Here is a 25,129-nt window from a genome sequence, read left to right as displayed (position 1 = left end):
TGAAAATGCCCATATCAAAAATTACAGCAACAGTTAAACACTTCAAATTAACTAGAACTGTTATCAGCTTGCCTCGAAGATGACCCAAATTTATTTTGCACCCAAGCACAGCAAGTAGGATGGTAAGTGAAGTAAAAAAAAATCCAGAAGGATCACCCCATGGAGAAATACAGACAAAAAAATACAGGAAAAAAATTAGCCTCTTGGGGTCACTAAGACTTCAAAATTACCATCAGACCCCACTTCAATGCCAACAGATTATTTGGAAGGCATGCCACAAAAAGGCCTTTTCTGCCTTTAATCATAAACATAAGCGCCTGGAGTTTGCTAAACACTACTGGAGCTTTGACAGGAACCGTGGTCTATGGTCAAACAATATGAAAATTGAGCTTTTTGACAACAAACACTCAAGGTGTGTTTGGTGTAAATAGATTATTTTTGGTATAGCCATAATTCTGATATCCACTGTAAATTATGGTGGAGGTTCTGTATTGTTATGGGGCTGTTTTTCCTCCAAAGGCCCTGGGAACCTTGTTAGGGTTCTTGGCATTGTGGACTCCATGAAATACGAGCAGATTTTAAATTGAAATATGCCTGCCCTACCAAGAAACAAAACGTGGATCATCACTGGATAGTCCAGCAGGAAAATGATCCAAAGCATATGTCCAAATCAACACAAAAATGGCTAAAGGAACACAAAATTAAGCATCTGCCATGGCCCCAAGGAAAGGTTGTGCGATGAGATGAAGAAGAGAGGGCACAAGAGAGGACCTTGGACCCTGGAAGACGTGGAGAGAATGGTCTCAGATTCCCTGCTGTATATTCTCCAACCTTATAAGATGTCAGAATATAAGACTCAGTGCTGCTTTATTGGCAAAGGGAGGTTGTACAAAGTATTAAATGCAGGGATGCCAATAATTGTGGCACATGTAGTTTTGTTAAAAATAATTATTTCTTGATAAGGGATTTTTTTTTTCAGAATAAAAAAATCACTTCATTTTTTCAGTGTGAAATTAAAGTAACTCATCCAAAGGTGAATTTTTTTATAACTCTTTTTACTCATCTTTCCCACTGGTGCCAATAATTGTGCAGGGGACTGTAAGTATACAAAGCTTTAATGTATTACTCTGTAGAAGTCTCTTTGGCAGTGATTATAGCTTTGAGTCTTCCTGGGTAAATCGCTATAAGCTTTGCACACCTGGATTGGAGCAGTGTATCTTATTCTTCTAGGCAGCTCCTCTCCAGTTCAGTTAGACTGGATCGGAAGTGTCTGTAAACTGCAATTTTCTGGTCTCTCCAGGGGTCTAAGTCAGGGAGAGATTTGTCCCAAGGCCACTCCAGTGTTGTCTTGGCTGTATGCTTTGGGTCATTGTCATGCTGAAAGGTGAACCATCACCCCAATCTAAGGATGTATGCAATATGAACTCCTTTGTATTTTGCCACATTCATTCTTCCCTCCATTTTAACCAGTCTTCCTATCCCTGCCACTGAGGAGCACCCTAATAGTATGATGCTGTCACCACCATGAATCACCGTAGGTATAATATCAGGTAGATGAGAGTAGCAGTGCCTGGTCTTCGGCAGACATAATGTTTGGAGTTCTGCCCAAAGCGTTCAATTTTTACCTCATCAAACCAGGGAATTTCTGTACTCATGCTGTCAGGGATCCATTAAATTATGTTTGGCAAACTCCAAGCAGGTGTTAACCATTCTACTATAAATGCCTGATTGACACAGCACTGCCAAGATGCTTAACTTCCTGAAATGTTATCCCATTTCAGCAGAATACTTCTGAAGCTCTGTTAGAATGACCATTGGGTCCTTGGTCACTTCCGTATCCAAGACCACTCTTGCCCGGTTACTCAGTTTTCCTGACAGCCAGCTGGTGGTGCCAAACTTCTTCCATTTCACACTGTGCTCCTGGAAACACTCAGACTTATAGAAAAAGTTGTTTTATACAGTCCTTTCGGAAAGTATTCACAGTGCATCACTTTTTCCACATTTTGTTATGTTACAGCCTTATTCCAAAATGGATTAAATTCAGTTTTTCCTCAGAATTCTACACACACCACCCCATAATGACAACGTGAAAAAAGTTTACTTGAGAGTTTTTCAAATTTATTAAAAAATAAAAAAATTGAGAAAGCACCTGTACATAAGTATTCACAGCCTTTGCCATGAAGCTCAAAACTGAGCTGAGGTGCATCCTGTTTCCCCTGATCATCCTTGAGATGTTTCTGCAGCTTCATTGGAGTCCACCTGTGGTAAATTCAGTTGATTGGACATGATTTGGAAAGGCACACACCTGTCTATATAAGGTCCCACAGCTGACAGTTCATGTCAGAGCACAAACCAAGCATGAAGTCAAAGGAATTGTCTGTAGACCTCCGAGACAGGATTGTCTCGAGGCACAAATCTGGGGAAGGTTACAGAAAAATTTCTGCTGCTTTGAAGGTCCCAATGAGCACACTGGCCTCCATCATCCGTAAGTGGAAGAAGTTCGAAACCACCAGGACTCTTCCTAGAGCTGGCCGGCCAACTAAACTGAGCAATCGGGGGAGAAGGGCCTTAGTCAGGGAGGTGACCAAGAACCCTATGGTCACTCTGTCAGAGCTCCAGAGATCCTCTGTGGAGAGAGGAGAACCTTCCAGAAGGACAACCATATCTGCAGCAATCCACCAATCAGGCCTGTATGGTAGAGTGGCCAGACGGAAGCCACTCCTTAGTAAAAGGCACATGGCAGTCTGCCTGGAGTTTGCCAAAAGGCACCTGAAGAACTCTCAGACCATGAGAAAGAAAATTCTCTGGCCTGATGAGACAAAGATTGAACTCTTTGGTGTGAATGCCAGGCATCACGTTTTGAGGAAACCAGGCACCGCTCATCACCAGGCCAATACCATCCCTACAGTGAAGCATGATGGTGGCAGCATCATGCTGTGGGGATGTTTTTCTGCGGCACGGACTGGGAGACTAGTCAGGATAAAAGGAAAGATGACTGCAGCAATGTACAGAGACATCCTGGATGAAAACCTGCTCCAGAGCGCTCTTGACCTCAGACTGGGGCAACGGTTCATCTTTCAGCAGGACAACAACCCTAAGCACACAGCCAAGATATCAAAGCAGTGGCTTCAGGACAACTCTGTGAATGTTCTTGAGTGGCCCAGCCAGAGCCCAGACTTGAATCCGATTGAACATCTCTGGAGAGATCTTAAAATGGCTGTGCACCGATGCTTCCCATCCAACCTGATGGAGCTTGAGAGGTGCTGCAAAGAAGAATGGGCGAAACTGGCCAAGGATAGGTGTGCCAAGCTTGTGGCATCGTATTCAAAAAGACTTGAGGCTGTAATTGCTGCCAAAGGTGCATCGACAAAGTATTGAGGAAAGGCTGTGAATACTTATGTACATGTGATTTCTCAGTTTTTTTTATTTTTAATAAATTTGCAAAAATCTCAAGTGAACTTTTTTCACGTTGTCATTATGGGGTGTTGTGTGTAGAATTCTGAGGAAAAAAATGAATTTAATCCATGTTGGAATAAGGCTGTAACATAACAAAATGTGGAAAAAGTGATGCGCTGTGAATACTTTCTGGATGCACTGTACCTGTGCCCTGAACTAAGCCTCAACACAATTTTATTGTGGAGGACTACAGAGAGTTCCTTTGATTTCATAGTTTTGCTTTTGTCCTAAATTGCAGTGGGATCTTATATACACAGGTGTACTGCAATCTATGTACAAGCAATTCAATTTGCCAAAGGAAACTTTAATCAAGTTCTAGACATGTCTGAAGGATCATTAAACCAAACAGGATGCAACAAGCCACAATTTGCACTGCCACATCAAGAACCTGAGTGCTTACTGTATATGAACAAGAGTTTTCAGTTTCTGGTTTGCAATAAATTTTCAAATCATTTTGAAAACATGCTTTCACTTTGCCATTATAGGTTAGTGAATGTAGACTAATGGGCAAAAATGGCAAATGTATCTACTTAAAGTGAAATCTAAGACACAATAAAGTGTAGAGAAAGTGCAGGGGTCTGAATGCTTTCTGAATCAAATGGTTGCTTGAACCTTGTTCCTCACACCAACCTTACACCTCATTAAAAATCATTTAAATGTAAATAATCTGGCAGTGTCTGTACAAAGTAAAAAGGATGTTTATTCTTTACATTGCTGTAAGAAAAACTACACTCCAAAGTTATTCAGAATCTATCTTCATGATTTATTTTCTTAGAAAGGTATTGGTCTCATCAGTTAAATGATCATATTTTTGCAAAATGTAGAAAGAATCTCCAATCTACACTGGCTAAGCCATTGGATATTTATGCATCCGTTATGGATGATCTGCTTTGCTCTTAAAAGAGAGTTAAGACAGAAGATTCATACAAGGTTAAGGTTCAGGGTTTGTCTTCTTGAATCAAATAACTATACAGATTGATAACATTACTTTTTTCAAACAAAAAATAATGGAAAGACTAAACAAGAAAATGGAAGTATAAAAACTATGATTCAGTATTATGCATGCATCCTGAGAAACTGATCATAAACGTTTAGAATAGAGCACATTATTAGATGAATTTGTACCTTTCCTCGTTTTCACCATTACTTTTGAGCTGCTGCACAATTTGCCTCATCTGCTGCTTGCGGACATAGTCACGGACGCGGTACATGGCTGCATCACGGCACAGTTCCTTGAGGTCGCTGCCTGCATACCCATCTGTCTTCTCTGCAATTTCTTTTAGATTAATGGCATTGCTCAGCTGTGCTCATAGAACAGCAAACAAGAGATCAATAAAGATCATCAGAAAATAACCATACACGTTACACAAAGACCAGTCACTGATGAGAAGACTTAAGGTAGGAACTTTCTAGAAGGTGGCAGAAAAATGGCCTTAGGCTGAACAGGGAAGAGTAAGATTTCAGCCTGCAGTTGCTGACAACTCCTGCATTCATTTAGGAGGAGTATGGAGAAATGTTGTGATCACTTTTCAGCAGGTAGAGAAAATAAATCTTTCATTATCTAGGTAACCATCATATAATAAACAAACAAGCAAAATAAAAATGAGGTAGACTTTTTATATATGAGACATATTAGCTAACTTTCTGTTTTGTGTTTATTTACAGACAGCGCTTCTTAAATGGGAAAAAAAAATTTGGATGTGAGTGTCTAGTATACTATTCTATAGCATTACAGTAATTATTTACAGCTCTGATGCTGATCTTTCCAATAATAAAATAGATCATTACAAATGCAACTGACAAGAAGAGTTCTCAATTAATTACAGAATTACGGTATTTTAGGGTTCCTCTACAGCAGGGGTCTCCAATCACGGTCCTGGAGGGCCGCAGTGGCTGCATGTTTTTGCTCCAACCCAATTGCTTAATAAGAAGCACTAATTGCTCAAGTAACACTTCTGCTTCACTGTAGTTGTCTCGCTCGTTAAGATTTTGAATGCTTATTGCTTATTTTCATCTTAAACAGCTGTATTCGTTCAGTTTTTAATGGATCCTAATTAGCAATAACATGCGAATGACAAAAGAGACCAGCATTTCTCCATTTGGCTTGTTACCAATTACGCCAGTGCGTATTTATCTTGCATTATTTGGTTTAATTAAATACTTGGAAGGAAAGTAAAGAGAAAAAAGTGAACGATTGAGAATTGCTCGTCCATTTTAGCCTTCAAATCATTTGGATGATATCCTTAGATAGGGGAAGAAAGTCTAGGATATGAGAATGACCTGACATAGCAGAGGTAAAGCACTAACAAGCCATGAAATTAAATTATTGGCAGAATTGCTTTCTAATTAAGCAACCGGGTTAGAACAAAAACCTGCAGCCACTGCGGCCCTTCAGGACTGTGATTGGAGACCCCTGCTCTAGAGCACAGGTGTTGAACTCCGGTCCTCGAGGGCCGCAGTGGCTGCATGTTTTCATTCTAACCATCTTCTTCAATAGTGAGCCGTTTTTATTTCAAATTAACGTATTTTGCTTTAGTTTTAATTAACTTGACTCAGGCCCCTTAGTTGTCTCTTTTTCCTTAATTAGTAGCCAAACAATAATGAGACATCAAACAAGCCACTACATGACCAGCTCACCTGTGCCCATCACACAATATCTGAAAATAAAGGTGAAGGTCTCAGTAAGGTTGATCTCTCAGGTCACCAAAACATTTTGATGGTGTCCTTAGAAAAAACAGAAAAATCAACAAATTTGGAAATATCTGCTGTGGCAGAATGAGAGCAGCAACAAGCCATTGAATTAAATAACGGGCTTAATTAACAGCAAGAATCGGCTTCTCATTAAGAGACTGTTTGGAGTGAAATTGGTTGCAGTTTGAAATCCCAGTTTAGCTGGTCATCTGTTGCTCATTTCACGTCTCATTTTTGTTTGGCTGCCATTTAATGAAAAAACAAATCAATTCAGAGGACTGAATCCTTAAAAACAGGGCTATTGAAATGAAGGGAAAAGGAATTAATTAGCAATGAAAACTGCTCACTGATTTGGAAAAGGGTTAGAATGAAAACCTGTAGCCACTGTGGCCCTCCAGGCCTGGAGTTCGACACCCCTGCTCTAGAGTGCCTCTTTCTCTTGCACCATTTGGCTCAAAAACTAATTAGCACATCATCATCTCATAACAGGTTTCAAGTTTGGTATTTTTCCATCCAGCCGTTTTAGCTCTAGACTGCCCTCAAGAAATAGTGGCACACAGAAACACACACAGACAGACACACACTCATCATCGAGATATCAATGTTCTCAGTATCAGGAGAACTTAAAACGTTGAGATGCAGCGAAAACCGGAGATGGACATTTTTGACGAATCTAAAGCTTTAACTCCTCCCTCATAGACAATAGGTTATGGTGGGGGAGGGCGCAACACAAAAATGAATGTGCTTCAGCAGGAACAGTAAAAATCATGGTTTGTGAGACACGTTCAAATTTGCTGAACTCACTGCTTAGATGCATACATATTCAAATTATTTGCTTGTCTCTTTCAATGACTTGAAATTTGACTGTCATTCCAAAGTTCAATAAACTCTATTATACTTTATCTGATAAGCCATCTCAACACTTACATGTTCTACGGCACACATAGTACTTCTCTCTTATTTGAATAAAAATTAAAAAGAAACAAGAAACTGTGGTTTAAAAAAAAAAAATCACAAAAACATACATTTGCCCTAACCCTCCCATCTCAGTTATATTTTTGGAGTAGAAACAGATGCTTACATTTTCACCTGTCAAAATGAGCTTCAGGATATCTTGCCTCTGTTTAAGAGTCTGTAGATAAAACCAAAAGAAAGAAAAAAAATAACTAACACATATTTTTTCCTCCATGGTAAAGACAATTATCTGCATTAAGGATTTCTATGAACAAGTTATTTCATTCACTTTGAGGAAACTTTCTTTCACAAAAGAAATATGTTAATTTTTGCTTTTTAAGAGATGAGATGCTGGCTTATTTCTAAGAATATTAGTTCCAGCCAAGAGTATTTACAACATGTTTCTGCATTTTATTTGATTCAGAAATATCAGTATATATATATATATATATATATATATATATATATATATATATATATATATATATATATATATGTATGTATATATAAAATAATAATTTATTTTATTTATAGACACCTTTTAAGGCACACAAGGACACTTTACAGAACAGATTAATAACAACAGTCAATATAACATTAATGGAATATTGTCAAAATAGAATATATAAATATATAGCACAATGTGTACTGGGGGCAGAACGGTGGCACAGTAGTAGCACTGCTGTCTCGCAGTAAGGAGACCCGGGTTCATTTCCCGGGTTTGCATGTTCTCCTTGTGTCTGCATGGGTTTCCTCCTACAGTCCAAAGACATGCAGGTTAGGTGTATTGGCGATCCGAAATTGTCCCTAATATATGCTTGGTGTGTGTGTGTGCGTGTATGCCCTGCCCGGGGTTTGTTCCTGCCTTGCGCCCTGTGTTGGCTGGGATTGGCTCCAGCAGACCCCCATGACCCTGTACTTAGGATATAGCGGGTTGGAAAATGACTGACTGACGATGTGTACTGTTCAAGGCAAATGTGGTTATTCTTAAGCCATATAAACACACTAGTGAGGCTTAATTAAGAGTACTGCATGACATTTTGGTCTCCAAGTTACAAAAAAGACATATCAATGATTAGGCTGTTTCCAGGACTGCAAGGTATGAGCTATGAGAAATGATTAAAGGAACTGAACCTTTTTAGTTTAAGCAAAGAAGAGGACATGTTCTAAGTTTTTAAAAATATGAGATGAATTAGCATAGTGAATCCTGGCTGTAACTTTAAAGTAAGTTCTTCAAAAAGACCACTGGGGCACAGATGGAAACTCATTAACGGTACATTTCGCACAAAGGTAATTTACTCTATGGTTTGATGGATAGTAGGTAGACATTAGGTCATTAGAGGTTCTACAAAACTCAACTCAGAAATTAGGTGGATAGGACAGGCAAACTTTGTTGGACTGAATGGCCTGTTCTCGCCAAAATGTTTTGATTGTCTAATGTTAATAAGACCTGATGGCTGCTTGAAACATAACTAGGACTTACTATGAGATAGCAGAATCAGCCTGTGATCTTCAATAATTTTCCTACCATTTGTAGTTCACCCATTTATTGTATGTGACACCACTGGTCCTGAAAAGGAATTTAAAACTTGTGGATATTTTTAATGAGTTCAGTTAAGTTTAGTTCTATGTTATGCATACACCAATCAGCAACAACATTAAAACCACTGACAGGTGAAGTAAATAACATTAATTATTATAATACAATGGCACTTGTCAAGGGGTTGTATGTATTAGACAGCAAGTAAACAGTCAGTTCTTGAAGGTGATGTGTTGAAAGCAAGAAAAATGGGCAAGTATAAGGATCTGAGCAATAGTGATGGCTAGACCACTGGGTCAGAGCATCTCCAAAACTGCAGGGGGTGTTCCCAGAAAGCAGTGGTTAGTACCTACTAAATGTGCTCTCAGAGGGGACAGACAACAGAGTCATTGGCACCTAAGGCTTATGGATGCACATGTGGAGTAAAGAATAGCACGTCTGGTCTGATCCCACAGAAAAGATACTGTAGGACAAATTGCAGAAAAACTTAATGCTAGCCATTAAATAAAGGCATCAGAGCACATAGTGCATCACAACTTGCTGCATATGGGGCTGCACAGCTGCAGACCAGTCAGAGTGCCCATGCTGACCACTGTCCACCCCCGAAAGTGCCTACAATGAGCATGTGAGCGACAGAACTGGACCATGGAGAAACAGAAGAAGGTGGTCAGGTCTGATAAATCATGTTTTCTTTTAGATCATGTGGATGGCTGGGTGCATGTATGTCATTTACCTGGGGAAGAGATGGCTGCAGGATAAACCAGAGTAAGAGGGCAAGCTGGAGGAAGCCTAGCCATGCAAAGAGTCAGAAACACCAGCATTCTGATTCTGAAATGAGGGAGGTAGGATGGCAGATTCTGGTCCCAATATGCCTCAGGGGAGATGATAATATAGTGTCTGCACCATGGACCCAGCAAAAAACATTCTCACATTATGAAAACTCTCAAAACATTTGACTGGGGAGAATGTCGTCAGAACACAGAGAACCACTCAGGCACTACACATATCTAGCCAAGAAAATACCCCAAGGTGTCTTCCTGCTGCAAAGTATTAGGTAGTGCAGGCATCCATGGAATGAGGTAGAACTGAAGAGAAAGAGTGCACTATACCAAACTTATATAGAGATGTCATTTTACATGTAAGTCTGTGGGAGGATGCCAGAACACCCACAGAAATTCTTAAATATATGGGAAGGATGTAGAAAAAACACACACACAGATCTGGCTGGAAAATGAATGTAAATTGCTGAAGCTGTTTAGAAGAAGTTTAATTATTTACCATCACTTAAATGTGTCTTTGCATTCTTAAAGTATATTGCTTCCCATTCATCAATATTATTCCAAGGAACAATACTTTTACATTGTGGATTAAGCAGTTTTATCAAGTCTTGCAGTATATGAATGGAAGGACAAGTTTAGAATAGCATGACAACATGCTGAATACAATTTTCTTCCCCAAAACAACAGAGCCAACAATGCAGCTTTTTAATTGCTTCATTATTTTAGAAATTGTGAATATACATCTTTGTGCAACTTGATCAGACTCAATTTTAAGCCTGCCAAGATTTATAAATTTGACATTAAAGAACAGTTTGAGTTTGTATAAAAGCATATATGTAAACTTTCTAAAATTTACGAGGAAGAGGTCAGGAAATAATACATCTGAAAATGGCAGACAACTGACTAATGAAGCTAAAAAAATGTTTTGAAGAAAACAGATTCACAAACACAGATAAAGAGTTGCACCTGACAATCCAAGAAGGAAACTCAAATAAAGCAGTCTCACATGGGCAGCTACACAATTTAAAACTCAAAGTGTGCTATATGCAGACATTAACTTACAGGAAGATTTATCTGGAAGGTGGTTGGCATCCGCCGCAAAATAGCTGGATCCACATCTTGAGGTCTGTTTGAGGCACCCATTACCATGACCTAAAAGGGAAAATACAAATAAATAATTTATGAAAATGTAAATGGATTGCCTTTGGCTCATAGAAACAAGTCACTTAATCTGAACTCGGTTCTTCTACATTCTTCCACACTATCAAGGTCACCTCTACCCTTCTATAGAACACAAAAAAATATAAAACGTAATAATATGCAGTAGCAATTCACCAGGCAAAATTTTCTTTGAAGACAGACACAAAATCCACTAATGAAGGGCAAGAAAACAAATTAAGCAGATCAAGATGGAAAAGGAAACCTAAAAATTCACTGCACACTTATTTTAAATTACTCAAATTATTTCACTGATTTTTGTGAATTATTTAATCAATCATCTATTCATCCATCCATCCATCTATTGTCTGTCCCTGCCTAAACCAATTATACCTACGGTATCTGACTTCAACTACTTTAATATCTTACAAACCTGGCAATCTGTTCCTGTATCCAGTCCATCCCAAAGGCTCATAAACTGTGCTTTCATCATAGCAGTGGCTTCATGATCCAAACTGGAACGATTTCTCAAAAATGAATCTGAATAAGAAAAATAAATACTTATTTCATATATACTTTATATATATATATATATATATATATATATATATATATATATATATATATATACATGCAGTTTTATATTTCTCTGTCCATATGTATGTGTGTCAAAGTCTGTATCAACATTTTTATATTGTAGGGGATGATATAGAATGAGGTGGTACTTGAAACAAAAAAATCTTATAAGAAAACATACACACAATGCAATTAGATGGTAAACATTTAGAAGATATAAAATAACAGCAAGAGTGGAACTGCAATGTGGGGTTATTCTGTGGGTTCCTCTTTTTTGGCAACAGCATGTGGACATTTACATGATATTAATCATTAGTTAGTAGCCAATGAATCTGAGACTGGAGATGAAAGGTGCAGATTAAACACATGACTGGAGATGTTTACCCAGAGTGAAAAAAGAAAAGGTGGGGAAAAAATTCACTCTTCAAGTAAACTGTTGTTTTGAGATAGTAATGGTATTTGCGTAGCAAATGTGATCCTATTCTTTTAATCTGGAATGCATTTTCTTCTATCACAAATCAGACACATGTTTCACACCAACTCCTTATTATGTTGGGGCAAAGATGTAATTCAATCAAGAATGTTTATTACCTATTTCATCAATAAAGATGATGCAGGGTTGTATCTTAACTGCAAGGGAGAAGACAGCAGCGGTCAGCTTTTGAGACTCTCCATACCATTTGTCCGTAAGAGTGGATGCTTGAAGATTTATGAACTGACATCCAGAAGCCTTCGCAGTAGCTTTTGCAATTAGAGTCTTTCCACATCCTGGGGGTCCATACAATAGCACACCTAGGCAAAGAGTCAAAAGTAGGATCAGTCCATCCTGCCATTGAGAAATTTGCTATCATCTTTAGAGTACATTTGAAGAATCAGTAAGTAATAGAAAGTTACCGAATGGCATACGTTTGACAAGCCATCAAAATATTGACCCTACAAGATTATCATTGAACAATAATGCCAGGTCAGGTCAGGCTGGGGAGCATGCACTGGTATAGTGTGTTGCCGAACCAACCACACGACGAAGCAGCTCAGGATCCAGGTTGGCAACCCCCCAGGCAGACATGCAGTCCAGTCCCACCCTCCGGAAATGACCCTCTATCTGACGCTGTCAGGTGTTATGTGGGCATCCCCTTGCCCTGATTCACCCACTCTGGTCCTCAGCAATGATGATCCTGCAAGACGGAATCGCGCCACATGGCCGTAGTGCCATAACTGACGCTCCCTCACAATGCAGGTAATGTGCCTCATTCAGGACTCCATGAGCAACTCGTCATTCGACACAAAGTCAAACCAGTGGTACCCAAGGATTCTCTGAAGAGACACAGTACCAAGAGTCCAGCTTTTGTCTCAGGTCACTGGGTAGCGTCCATGTCTCACAACCATATAGCACGACAGGAACCACCAGGGCTCTAAAGACTTGGACCTTCGTCCTTTTGCTTAGATATCAGGAGCACCACATACCTCTTTCCAGCAACTTCATGACCCCCATGCTCTCCCAATCTGTTTACTGACTTCATAGGAACAGTCACCAGAGACATGAATGTTGCTGCTGAGGTAAGTGAACCTATCAACAAGGTCAACACTCTCTCTGCAAACAGACATACTGCTGATGGCTGTGCCCAAGGAGTCATTAAAGGCCTGGATCTTGGTTTTTATCCAGGACACTCACAAGACCAGACACTCAGACTCCTCATTCAGTCTCTTGAGAGCCCCAATCAGCACCTCCATTGACTCCGTGAAGATCACAACATCGTTTGCAAAGTCAAGATCAGTGAATCTTTCTTCACCAACAGATGCTCCACGACCGTTGGACACCACGACCTTGCCCAACACCCAGTTCATGCAAGCATTGAACAAAGTAAGAACATGAACACACCCCTGACGAACCCCAGAATCAACTGGGAAAAACGCAGAGGTTCTGCCTCCACTCTGCACAGCACTCACACTACTATAGTAATGCATAATAATACAAGTTAAGAATGGTATGGATGTTCTCATTCCGCAAACCTGCTAAGCTTGCTATAAATTGATAACTGATAACTCATTCTGGGACATCATTGTCATAGTGTACACTGTACCAATATGTTTGTTTTAATTTTGACAGCAATTTGTGTCAAAGGTGCAAAAATAAAATGAAAATTATTTGATTAACTGTTGTTGAAAATTACAGTTTTGTGAATATCTGTAAAATATTGTGTATTTTCACATTTTTACTACTTCTGCATGTTTCCATTAGCAATTTTTACTCTTGTTTAAATACTGTACCTGGCTTCATACTAAAAAAATACATACTATGGTATCCTTCCCACAGTATTATTAATATTAATACAAACACTACACCACAGACCACACAGTTTAATTTCATGACAGTCATGTGGCCATGTGGCTTGCTGGTTAGAGCAATGTGGATGCTCTATTCTAAAAGATTAGTAAGAGATCAGTCAAGGAAAGTGAGGATTCCTTTTGCTTGACGAATCCAAAAAGTACTGACAGATTATTACAGTGTCTTGGTCCCAAACAAGGTCATCATCACTATCTGACCTCAATGTACAGCTAATAAAGATAGGGTGGTGGCTCTATTGTATATAGTCAAACCCTGGAATTCTCAAGCTAGGGTGACTGCACAGTAGGAGGGGTCAATACTGCTTTGTCAAAACAGCTCAGTTATATCAGGGAATCCAAGAAGATAGTTTATTGTTAAATCTATTGGCAAGACCAGGCAGCCAAGGAGCAGGCCAGGGTGCCTAGTATTTAAACTTCGTATCACTGTTAAGATATTTAGGGATGTCACACCACAATCTCAGAAAGAGACCTATTAGAGGGACAGAGATGATTATTTTCTGCCAGCACTTTGTGACCTCAAAGTTTGAGAGAAGGCAGAAAATGATAAGGGGTATCAAAACGTAAGAGGCCAGAACAGTAAGGGAGACAATTGAGATAACAAACAAACAAACTGCAAATTAGAAAGGGATGTTGGGACATGCTTGCTTATTTTGCATAGGGCAGGTATGATGTGTTATATTGTGTACTGATTTGCTCCCTCTATTACCTACTCTGTTGTTCAGTGTTCACTAAGTCTCTTTGTGTATCTTATAGTCTATGTCATGTTGATGGGCAAGCTAGAGCAAAGTAAGATAGTAAATAATGTATATACAGTAATGTTGTATATACTGCAAATATATTAATATTTTATTTACTGTAAAACGTTTTGTTAGTTCACATATCTGACACTGTAAATAAAATGCACTATTCTATGTTAGAGTTAAGTGTGTATATTGCTAAATGAGCTGAGTAATGTATTAAATGTTATAGTTCTATGTGAAACTGTTATAAAATTTAACATTGTCATCTAATAATAATAATAATTCCATACATTTATATAGGGCTTTTCTCACTACTCAAAGCGCTCTCCACACAGGGAGGACCCGGGAAGCGAACCCACAGTTTCCTTACTGCAAAGCAGCAGCAGTACCACTGCACCACCTGTGAGGATCTACTGGTCAGCCATACAAAATACAAACAATAGCATACAAAAAAAGAAGAAGTTTGTTACCTTTAGGTGGCTGAAAAAGCTTAGATCCTTTGAACAAATGTCTTTTCTGAAATGGCAAAATGACAGTATCCTGTAACTCTGTGATAACATCATCTAGTCCAGCAATATCTCTCCACGTAACCTGAAACAGGGAAACCAGTGCCTTAATAAAAGCTGAAACACATCTTAAAAATGCCTTACGTTTCAATTAAGAGTTACTTTTCTTCTCATAATGTTGATGAGTATAAGCACTCAACCTAATAATCTGTCAATTACAGTTCAAGACTGATTTAAACATCTCTCAGATATTGCTTTCAAAAAACTGGTATGGTAATTTGTTAACAATATTTACAGTTCTCTGCAGTAGTTGTGCAAAATCTTAAACCAAATTCCATTCATGTTTTTATGTTCTTGAAAAAAAAAAGTAATTAAGAACTTATACTCTGTATATTTCATTAACAACTTCAATAAATATTATTGTTCAGTCTCAATTTTCATAACATAAAATGATTTATTTCCATTATTTCTTCACTATTTATAACCTATACTCTAGGACTAAGTTTTCACATCTAGCTCACTTGAAGAACTTGTTTCAAATTCTAGACCAATTTGCCCCATAATCTAAAACAGATCAAAACAATTGTACCGAGACCCTTTAGAAACAGTGATTGGTAGTCAGGTACCAACCAAACTCTAGACCAGTTTACATGTGGAAAGAATATGATCTGACACTGGACTTATTGAACTACAGGAAATAATGAGCATTACAGGTAAAATTTGTGTGTGCTGTGGTACTAAAACACTGTGCTGTATATCAAATCAATGAGAATCATTATTATCAAACTAGGAATTCAACAATTAGAACATGTGTAGATTATTAAAAACCAGTATTCACTGCATCCTCAGAACAACAGATTTTGGAACAAGGGACATGTTTTATTTTAGTAAAAAATAGTAAAAAAAAGCAATTAAAAGAATACCTTAAAAATAACAATACATAAGGTAGACATTAAAAGCAATGAAAGTTAAAGAAAATGTACACATATATAAACATTTAAAACACACCTGAAAGTACAAGTATCAGTCAGTGAGAGCAGGCCTAACACCTGATTCAGGCTAACAGCATCTCTATGTCTACTGTGTTTAGATAGCAGTTAACCACATTAAAAAAGGGTAAACTCACTGGTAACTAGGTTGATCAAACTATATACAGAGGTGCTGAGAGGAAAGCAGATAGATTTTTGGAGAGTTGATGTAGCAGAGTTCTGTCAGAAGACAGATGCTATTTTGGACACTGTAGGCACAGACCTTGAACGTCTTTGATGTTAAGGAATCACCCAGATTCTGTTGTTTAAACAGTTGTCTGTATTCTGAATCATCAAGATCTTTTAAAATTTCATCCCGTTACAGACTGCTTCTTAAATTTCTTAACGTCCAAATTCACGGAGATTCACCTTGGATCACTGGAAGCAGTACTGCCTCATTTCAGAAGTCAGCATTCTGGGGAACAAATGTGTGCAGACCTTGCTAATATTTAATTGTTAATGAAGAACAGGGTTGAGGGTAATACATTAAAATAGGCATGCATTACATAGATTATTTTTAAGTAACGTAACACAATGCAAAAAAACCACACACATACTGCATTACTACCAAAGCTTATTCCCAACAAAAAAAAAAAACAAAACACTATTTCACCTACAATTATTATTATAATATTTTTGGTAACAATGTGCATGCGTGTGCTCCCACCATCTGATGACAACTAGTACAGAAGATGTTAAGCATGTGCGTAGAGTGAAATCAAGTGAAAAGACCTGAACAAAAGTTATAGGGATACATTTAATCATGTATGTGCCGAAGTACAAATTTAATCCAATCAGTTTAGGGTCATAAGGAGCCAGTGATTATCACAGTATCACTGGGTGCAAGGCAAGAAGAAAACATTGTGGGCATTACACTGGTCCTTTGTTGGGCACATTTGAACAGCCAAGAAGGGCAGAGTGTGCTACGTGTAATCCAGTAACGGAAACCTATTAATAAGTATCAGGTTAGATAGTAATAAAGAATGTAACCAAGTTACTTTTAAAAGTAACATTTGCTAACACTGATGAAGAATGGATTTAGTTGACCCATAACTTATCACTAAAGTGTAACCGATCTCACACCTTACTAACTCTTTGATTGTCCTCTACAGGATCACTTCCCACAGGTAACACTTTATGTCTTCTGAAGGCCTAAAATGATGGAATTCTACAGTCCATCTCTTGACTGTGGCATATGAAGAGGGCTAGTCCTGATACATGACTACATGTGACTACATGACTGTCCTCACAGGTGGCGCAGTGGTAGTGCTGCAGCTTTGCAGTAAGGAGACTGTGGAAGATTGTGGGTTCGCTTCCCGGTTCCTCCCTGTATGGATAGCGCTTTGAGTACTGAGAAAAGCGCTATATAAATGAAATGAATTATTATTATTATTATTATGACTAGAGAAGAATGAAAAATGAATTTTGTTCTACGGTTTAATGACAGGATCGATCACAAAACTGAAGTACATTGTTTTTTGGTTTTGAGAATCTATTTAAGGTTGGTTCTGAAAGACACACTGTAAACGACAAATGCAAGAAACATATAATTCATATATATTAATACAGTATTCAAAAGCAAGTCTGGCCGCTTATAAAATCAATGCCACAGAATGGCTCTTTCAGGTATCAGGTTCAGTTACAGGTTCAATACAATTACCCACTTGTAACATGGATGTCAAACTGCACACAGCATTACAGACACAGCTCCACAAAAGAATTATTCAGCATACATTTTAAAAAATTAAACACTTAAATGTATTTAGTAAAATGCATTTCAGTAATATAGTCATTTTAGTTGTTGTTACATCTATTGTTATATATATATTGTTTTCCGTCAGAAATAGCTTACACAGTTATGCTCATCATGTGTGCATCTAGACTTACTTTAATACTCCTTGGATTTACCAGATGGGAGGCAATGTTCATCTCATACTCAGTTAGCTTTACACCCTCCACCCCAATCTGCTTCATGAGCTCTTCTGCCTGATATGGAGAAAAGTAAAAATGAACTAGAAGCAACGTTTAAAGTAAAAAAAAAGTCCAATTCTTTTGTAAATAATCAATCAGGTCATCCAGCAAGTCATTTTTTTCTCACCATTTTTTGTAGTCATTCATCATTTCTTGCAATAGTCAAGAATTCACTGCTCATTTTTTGTTACAATATAGTTTGAATTGTTGATTAGGTATTTTCTTTTTATATTACCGAATAACTGATATCAATTCATGTTTCATTACTTTGTTGTGTTCCATTTGATCTTGGCCATTTCTAATTTGTTACAAAACATAAGTTATCTTTCACACATCATTTTTCACTTTGATTGCTCAAGACTTAACACAAATAATCTTAAGGGTTTTGTTAATTTTTTAATTGCAACAATCCGCAATTTATTATTTAAATATATATTGCACATTTGACTGAATTTCATGACTGAAGGTCATTCTGATACCAAAAAAATGTACTGTATAGTGTTCATCAGGTGTCTACTCACAATATGCAATGCAGGGGTACAATATTTGACATTTGTGCTAATGGACTGAAGTCAGATAATTAAGGCTGCCCCAACTACTTTAGAATTGTTTGCTAAAGACAGTTTCAGTCTAATGATCAGAATCCTGGGAGAAGGCACAGGCATTACTTGGTGTGTTTGATGCAGATCCCTATCAATGATAATTTTTGCAAATGTCATAACACATTGTTTGGTTTTTCTATCATTTCTGGCTGTGTTACTATAAGACTTTGTATATTGTATATACGGTAACTGATGATTCAAAATAGGACAAGTGTGAGTGCAAGTGTGGGTGTGTGTCTGTGTCTGTGTGATGGTCTGCTTTGCACCCAGTATTGCTGATTTACTTTGTCTTCACTCCATCATAAGGTCATTAAAGATCTCCACATCAGCTTTTATTAGATGTCCCTTGATTCTGATTAAAACAAAAGTGTGATTGTGTTTTCACACAAGCTCACAGATTATGGATTAGTCTACCCTTAAATGTTAAGGCTGCTCCTTCCAAAACTGTATTTAAATTCAGACTTAAAAATGTACCTTTTTTCATTAGCTTTTGGATGTGTCTATATGAATGTTTTATGAACCTGGCATGCTGTTTCATGCTTTTGTCTTTTTGCTAATAGATGTTTGGTTTGCTAATTTTTTATCTCTTTTTTCTAATTTTTATTGTAAATATATACCGATTTGATAAAAGCACAGTTATCTGAGCTGAGATTTACTCTGACCTCCCACATATCTAAGTGCAAATGGTTCAAATTTTATATTGAAATATAGAGAAGTATGTTTTAGTGCTATAAAATATTAAATGAATACATAAATAAATATTGTGCTGCTTTTGTATCTTTATAGACAAAACATTTCTCAAAAGAATAATAAAGTTAGATTATAAAAATCAATAAACAAACCTTTTTCTTTTCCTGTAGCTTTTGTTTGCGGGTGGGATCTAGAGCATCTACCACCCATTTTATACTAAAATAGGTAGCAGCTCCAAAAATAGTAAGCCTAACAAGTAATCCAACCACTTCATTTCTTGACAAAGGTCGAACAAGAGTATCCCGAGGAATTTCCTTCAGTAGCATTTCACTGCTGCAGTTTCTAAACATAACAATTAAAAAAAATGCAAGACATAATCTACTTTACCATGACATTAATTATTTTGCATAAACTCAACATTAAACTCAGAAAATACTGACCTTTATGGAATCAAAAAGGGTGTAATCAAAATGCACACAAAACCAAGTGAGACCACAGTGTCTTTTAGGAGGTATAGGTAGAAAACTTCATGGGGTCAAGTTTGGCTTCCACCATCTGAAATAAGATATGGCTTTATGAGTCTCTGTTAACAGTTGGGCAAAGAAAAAAGAGCAAAACTATAGAAACATCTGACAAATAGATAGATAGATAGATAGATAGATAGATAGATAGATAGATAGAGTAAGGTCACTGCGTACAATACATGGACCAAAACTAGTAAATTACTCTTCAATAATAATAATAATAATGAGCAAGTGACAATGACAGCCACACAAAGACAGCCGTATATACAAGCATTTGATTTAAAATCATAGGAAGTCACTTGATGAGTTGCAAGTCATTCATACAGTTGCAATGGCCACAAGAACCTACCCACTTTACCATAGCTATTCATATTTAATTGTGTTAAAATATGACATCTTAAAACATTTAATTGAAAATGTTTTATTCAACCAATTAAAAAGTTCAGTGTCAGGTGATATACACATAAAATTTATTATTATTATTAAGGATGAATTCGTTTCATTTCTGATCCCACTCATTCTGATACACACTTTGGTAGGTCCAGACCAATCTGTGTATTATCAGTACCAAGGCAAGAACAAACCTTCTCCAAGGTTACTCACAATCATACTCATATAAACAAATCCCAAAATTATACTGAGACTATGAACAGGATTCAGGCAGTGAGAGTTTGATATGCCTGCGAATAATAAATGGAACAACTTTCTTTGCTGCTTACATACCACACTCTGCCAGTGCAGAAGTATTATGTGACACCAGTGTGCCAGACAAAAAACCTCTGCAAATTCATCTCTCTCTCTCTCTCTCTCTCTCTCTCTCTCTCTCTCTCTGTCTCTCTCTCTCTCTCTCTAGCTTTAACAGCATTCAGCCAGTTTGTTAAGAGCAATACAGGACAAAAGAGGACAAGACACTGAACAATTTGTATGTGTGGAATGGAATTTTATTATACTTATCAATATGAATCCAAATGAATTGTACTTTGTTGGCTTTTAATCTACGCTTTGCTTAAAATGTTGGAATGATTACAATGAAAATTAATAAAATAAAAATAAAAAAAAAAAAATAAAATGTTGATTTTCTCTTGAAACTGACATGGCACACGTCTTACTGTTATCTAAAGCCTTTGCTAGAGGTTAAAGGCTTAGACAACCATTTATTTTATAGTAGCAAAGCTAGCTTTATTAATGTATAGATAAGCAATACATGTGAATAATTACAAAAACTTGTTTTGTGGTATCATTAAATTGGAGCCACATGAAATGCTCCCTTATAACAATCAGTGTTGGGATAAGGACTAATAATTTTTTTCTCTGGTTAATAAATATTATGTAACCATATTCTGCTTTGTTTCTAATACAGCCAGGTATGATGTAAGGGGAATGGATATAAAAGGGGGATCTCTTCTTTAAATGTATAAAGTGAAGCATACTAGTTTACTTAAGACCTTCAATCCATTGATGTTAAATAATAAAAATACCTCCTACAGTGCATCCGGAAAGTATTCACAGCACATCACTTTGTCCACATTTTGTTATGTTACAGCCTTATTACAAAATGGATTAAATTCATTTTTGGTTCCTGCCTTGTGCCCTGTGTTGGCTGGGATTGGCTCCAGCGGACCCCCATGACCCTGTGTTCGGATTCAGCGGGTTGGAAAATGGATGGATGGATGGATGTGCTTTCTCAGTTTTTTTATTTTTAATAAATTTGCAAAAATCTCTGGTAAACTTTTTTCATGTTGTCATTATGGGGTGTTATGTGTAGAATTCTGAGGAAAAAATGAATTTAATCCATTTTGGAATAAGGCTGTAACATAACAAAAGGTGAAAAAAGTGAGGCGCTGTGAATACTTTCCGGATGCACTATATATGATAATTGTCTGAATTGCTCTCTTTTTCTTCCACATATACAAATGACAAAGAAGGATATATTTCCACAGCATTCTCACCTCTAGGTAGTTAAGACCACAACCTGGTGTGCCTCACATACAAAAGATAGATAGATAGATAGATAGATAGATAGATAGACAGACAGACAGACAGACAGACAGACAGACAGACAGACAGACAGACAGACAGACAGACAGACAGACAGATAAATAGATAGATAGATAGATAGATAGATAGATACTTTATTAATCCCAATGGGAAATTCACAAATTTCATACCTGTGAAAGCTCAATATACAACAAAAACAATTTATCATAAGGACAGTGAAGAAATGGTCAATGAGCTAACTGATGCTTTGAGGTTGTGCGCATGTTCTGTGAACAACGTGGTGAGGATATAAATGGTGTAACTAACTGCGATATGATTATAATGCCCACTAAGAATGTGCACTGCTCTCCGAAAATAAGCCATAGGTCACTCAAGCTCTTAACCAGAATAAACTAAACTGACACAGAACACTGTTGTGTTCAGTCTCAGGAGGATGAGAGAAGGACAATATATAAACTTTTGGTCATCTTAGACAATGAAATTCACCATTCTTGCTAAGCAAAGGAGGCATTACACTCTGGAATGAGTCCTTTTACAGTTTGAAGTTGTCTTGTTCTCTTCTCTCTGTAGAGGATCAAGTTGTCGCTTGAACTTTACATTGACCTGCACTTTTTTGGTTGCAATGTTCAGTGTTTTATTATTATTGCTGCCACCTTTTGGAATTTCTTTTGGGATTGATAAAGTGTCTGTTTACCTATTCATACATGAATAAATTAAGCTCACAAATTAAATGAATCAAAATGACGCAAATTTCTTTGTTATATGGAAAGACAGCAGACTACTCACAAGAAACACAAACATTCACAAAAGAACATGCAAACTCGGCAAAGACAATGGCTGGAGCCTGAAATTTGAACACAGAGCTTTAGAGCAGTTACATAACAGTGCTACCCCACTGCACTGCAGTGACATCCAAATTTCAATAGATCTTTCTAAATTAACAAAGCAGAAAATTACCAACTGTAGCAGAAGATACACTGAGATATGCATTGATGTAACTGATTAACATTACAGTGGCATACAGTTCACTTATAAAATATTACAATGTTGTAAGTATTCTATAATAAGAAAAATTCAGAACAAACTCAAAGGTAAAATTTGTGTAAAGTAAGTGCCATTCAGAGAAAGAGTAAAGGAATCCTTCAAAGTTAAAAAAGACAGGCGCTAAACACTCACCTTTAACACGCCACCCACCCCCCAAATATATATATCACAATTACCTTTGTCTATGGCAAACATAGGACAAGTAATTCCCTGGGTGCTCAAAAAAATGGCTTTGATGGAGAGCACAAAAATAAAAGAACTGGTAACTCATGTCAAATAGACCTATAACTTGAGAGAAGGATAAAAGAATAGGATAATCGTCCAAACAAACTGCCACATTAATACTAGACTTTCTTGAGATTAAAATAATAAATCTTGAGATTAAAATAATAATTTTCCTATAATGCCTCAGCAAAGTCTAGACCGGAGTGCAGTCTAATAAAATTGGTAAAAGTTGAAAATTACTGTTCTCCAATTCTCCCTACCAGATTTCAAAGGTTACCAAACAAATAACATTGGTGGATTGGTGTCTGCCCAGCTTGGATCTTTTCTGAATGGAGAGGCAATTAAATTGACAACATTCCCCCAACATGTTTCAGTTGCCAAAGGAAGACTAGAAGAGAGAATGCTCTTGAGCTGCTTTTCTTTTAAGGAGAGGTTAAAGAAGGAAGTAAAATATGTTGCTAATATTTTAGTTAGTCTGGGCCATTGGCTGTGGATGCTGGGTAACAGATTATGGGATTTAAAAGCCAAGGCACAAACGCCTACCATGAAAAGGATTTTTAACTGAGCTTTACTTTCTAGAAAAACATGAATTTCTGTATGGCAGTATGGGCTCAAGTCCACAAGCAATACTTAGTTTAACCCAGAAGACATCAATTGATTGCTTACATATAGGTGGTTAAAGAAAACCAAGTGAAGCTAAAACCTTTGTAAAAATCAATCTTCCATAGTGATTTTAAAATTCAGAGCTACCCCAGTGCACTAACTGTATTTTTGATGAAAGTAACTCTCTGTATTTGAAGTGGTGCATTATGAACTACACTATACACATGTAATATAGAATGACTAAAACATATCCTTATTTATCATACTAATAGCACTCGTGTTTTAGGCTAGATAGGTAGAAGTTTTCATCTTGCTTAAATTACAACAGAAGCATTACATCTTGCCTGAAGAAGGGGCCTGAGTTGCCTCGAAAGCTTGCATATCGTAATCTTTCTAGTTAGCCAATAAAAGGTGTCATTTTGCTTGGCTTTTCTCAACAGAAGCATACAAAGGCTAGAAGAACACAGATGATGAATAATCTCCAGATTACAGGAAATGAGCAGGAGAAACTTTTTTTTTTTATTGCTCTGGGCCTTGCAATTAACTAGCCGCTAGGATCAGAGACACCGTATTTTAATGTCTATTTGTCAGTCAAAAGTGCTGTCAGCTGGAAAAACATGTCTCTGAAGAAAATCTTACTTTAATGTTTTTTTTTCTTTCGATAGCTGGGTGTGTAAGTAAAAGGTCTGGTTTGAGCAAGGGGAACCAGTGGTTATGTATGAAGAGATGAATTGTAGTGCTGTCAAGCAAGTAAATGCTTTCCTGGTAGGTTGTTCAGGAGTAGTACCATTGCTCAGAGAACATAAAAATAAGAGCTGTTATTTTACCAAGACCTTTGTGAATAAGATGAAGGAGTTGTATTCTGTAACTGGTACCCAACTGCTTGTGAAATTATTTGTGATATATAAAAAGGGATGGCATATCTCAATCAGAAGGACAGCTGGTGAAGGTTGATTTCCCTTCCCCCTTTCTGACTAATAGGCCTTAAGGAACTGTAGAGGCACTAGGTGACATTTTGTAAGTGGTCTTATCAGACTTGTCCATGTTACCCTCCCTTCTGCACAAGTTAGGTCCTCACCATTTTTTTTTCTAACCACTGGAGATTCTCTCCAAATATATTTGCTCCTATTTCCACCATGAGCATGTGCCAAGAAAACAAACTCTCCTGACCTAATAACAAAAGCTTGGCCATTAGTCCAAACATTGCCAAGTACAGAAAGTGCACAAGCAGAGAGACAGATAGTGAGAGAGAGAGAGAAAGAGAGACCATTCATAAAAGCCAAATGTTTGTCTTGCTAATGACGGGAGTTGACTGGTCACCTGCTGCCCCAGTGGGTGTAATTTTGCTAGCAATAAGTCTTTAGCTATTATATGTTTCTTCCTAAAACCAGTAGGAAAGTTCAGAGCGGCATCTCACAAGCACATACTCGCTGAGAGAAACAGCTGGGGTTTTGGGGCTAAGATTAGTTATGAGCAAATCCACATAACCTTAATAGTGTAAGCACTAGGAAATTTTAAACTAGCTATAGACATTATATATATATATTATATATAATATACATTATGACCACATAATTGAAAAAATCAGGTTTCATAAGTTGAGTGCCTTTTTCTATAAGACAGAAAGAGATCTAAGCCAAATGATAGAATTCATAGCTCATGTACCTTTTTGTATAGGAGAAAAATAAAGTGCAGCTA

General features: G+C 37.2%; 1 protein-coding gene across 1 annotated transcript in view; it reads right to left on the bottom strand.

Moving 5' to 3' along the window:
- The window catches only part of atad1a (ATPase family AAA domain containing 1a), a 42,069-nt gene that overhangs the window by 4,625 nt on the left and 12,315 nt on the right, over positions 1–25,129 (bottom strand). The window contains exons 2-10 of the mRNA XM_028792720.2: positions 19,478–19,592; positions 19,190–19,379; positions 17,662–17,760; positions 14,711–14,831; positions 11,746–11,946; positions 11,012–11,118; positions 10,483–10,572; positions 7,229–7,279; positions 4,582–4,757 (exon numbers count right to left, since the gene is read on the bottom strand). Coding sequence (XP_028648553.1) covers positions 4,582–4,757; positions 7,229–7,279; positions 10,483–10,572; positions 11,012–11,118; positions 11,746–11,946; positions 14,711–14,831; positions 17,662–17,760; positions 19,190–19,363 — 1,019 coding nt within the window. The 5' untranslated portion in view covers positions 19,364–19,379; positions 19,478–19,592. The remainder of the gene's footprint in view (positions 1–4,581; positions 4,758–7,228; positions 7,280–10,482; positions 10,573–11,011; positions 11,119–11,745; positions 11,947–14,710; positions 14,832–17,661; positions 17,761–19,189; positions 19,380–19,477; positions 19,593–25,129) is intronic.

Source organism: Erpetoichthys calabaricus, chromosome 1 (assembly GCF_900747795.2).
Source record: "Erpetoichthys calabaricus chromosome 1, fErpCal1.3, whole genome shotgun sequence".
Classification (NCBI taxonomy): domain Eukaryota; kingdom Metazoa; phylum Chordata; class Cladistia; order Polypteriformes; family Polypteridae; genus Erpetoichthys; species Erpetoichthys calabaricus.
Note: the sequence above shows the minus strand (reverse complement) of the source record. Positions and strands in the feature narration are given on the sequence as shown.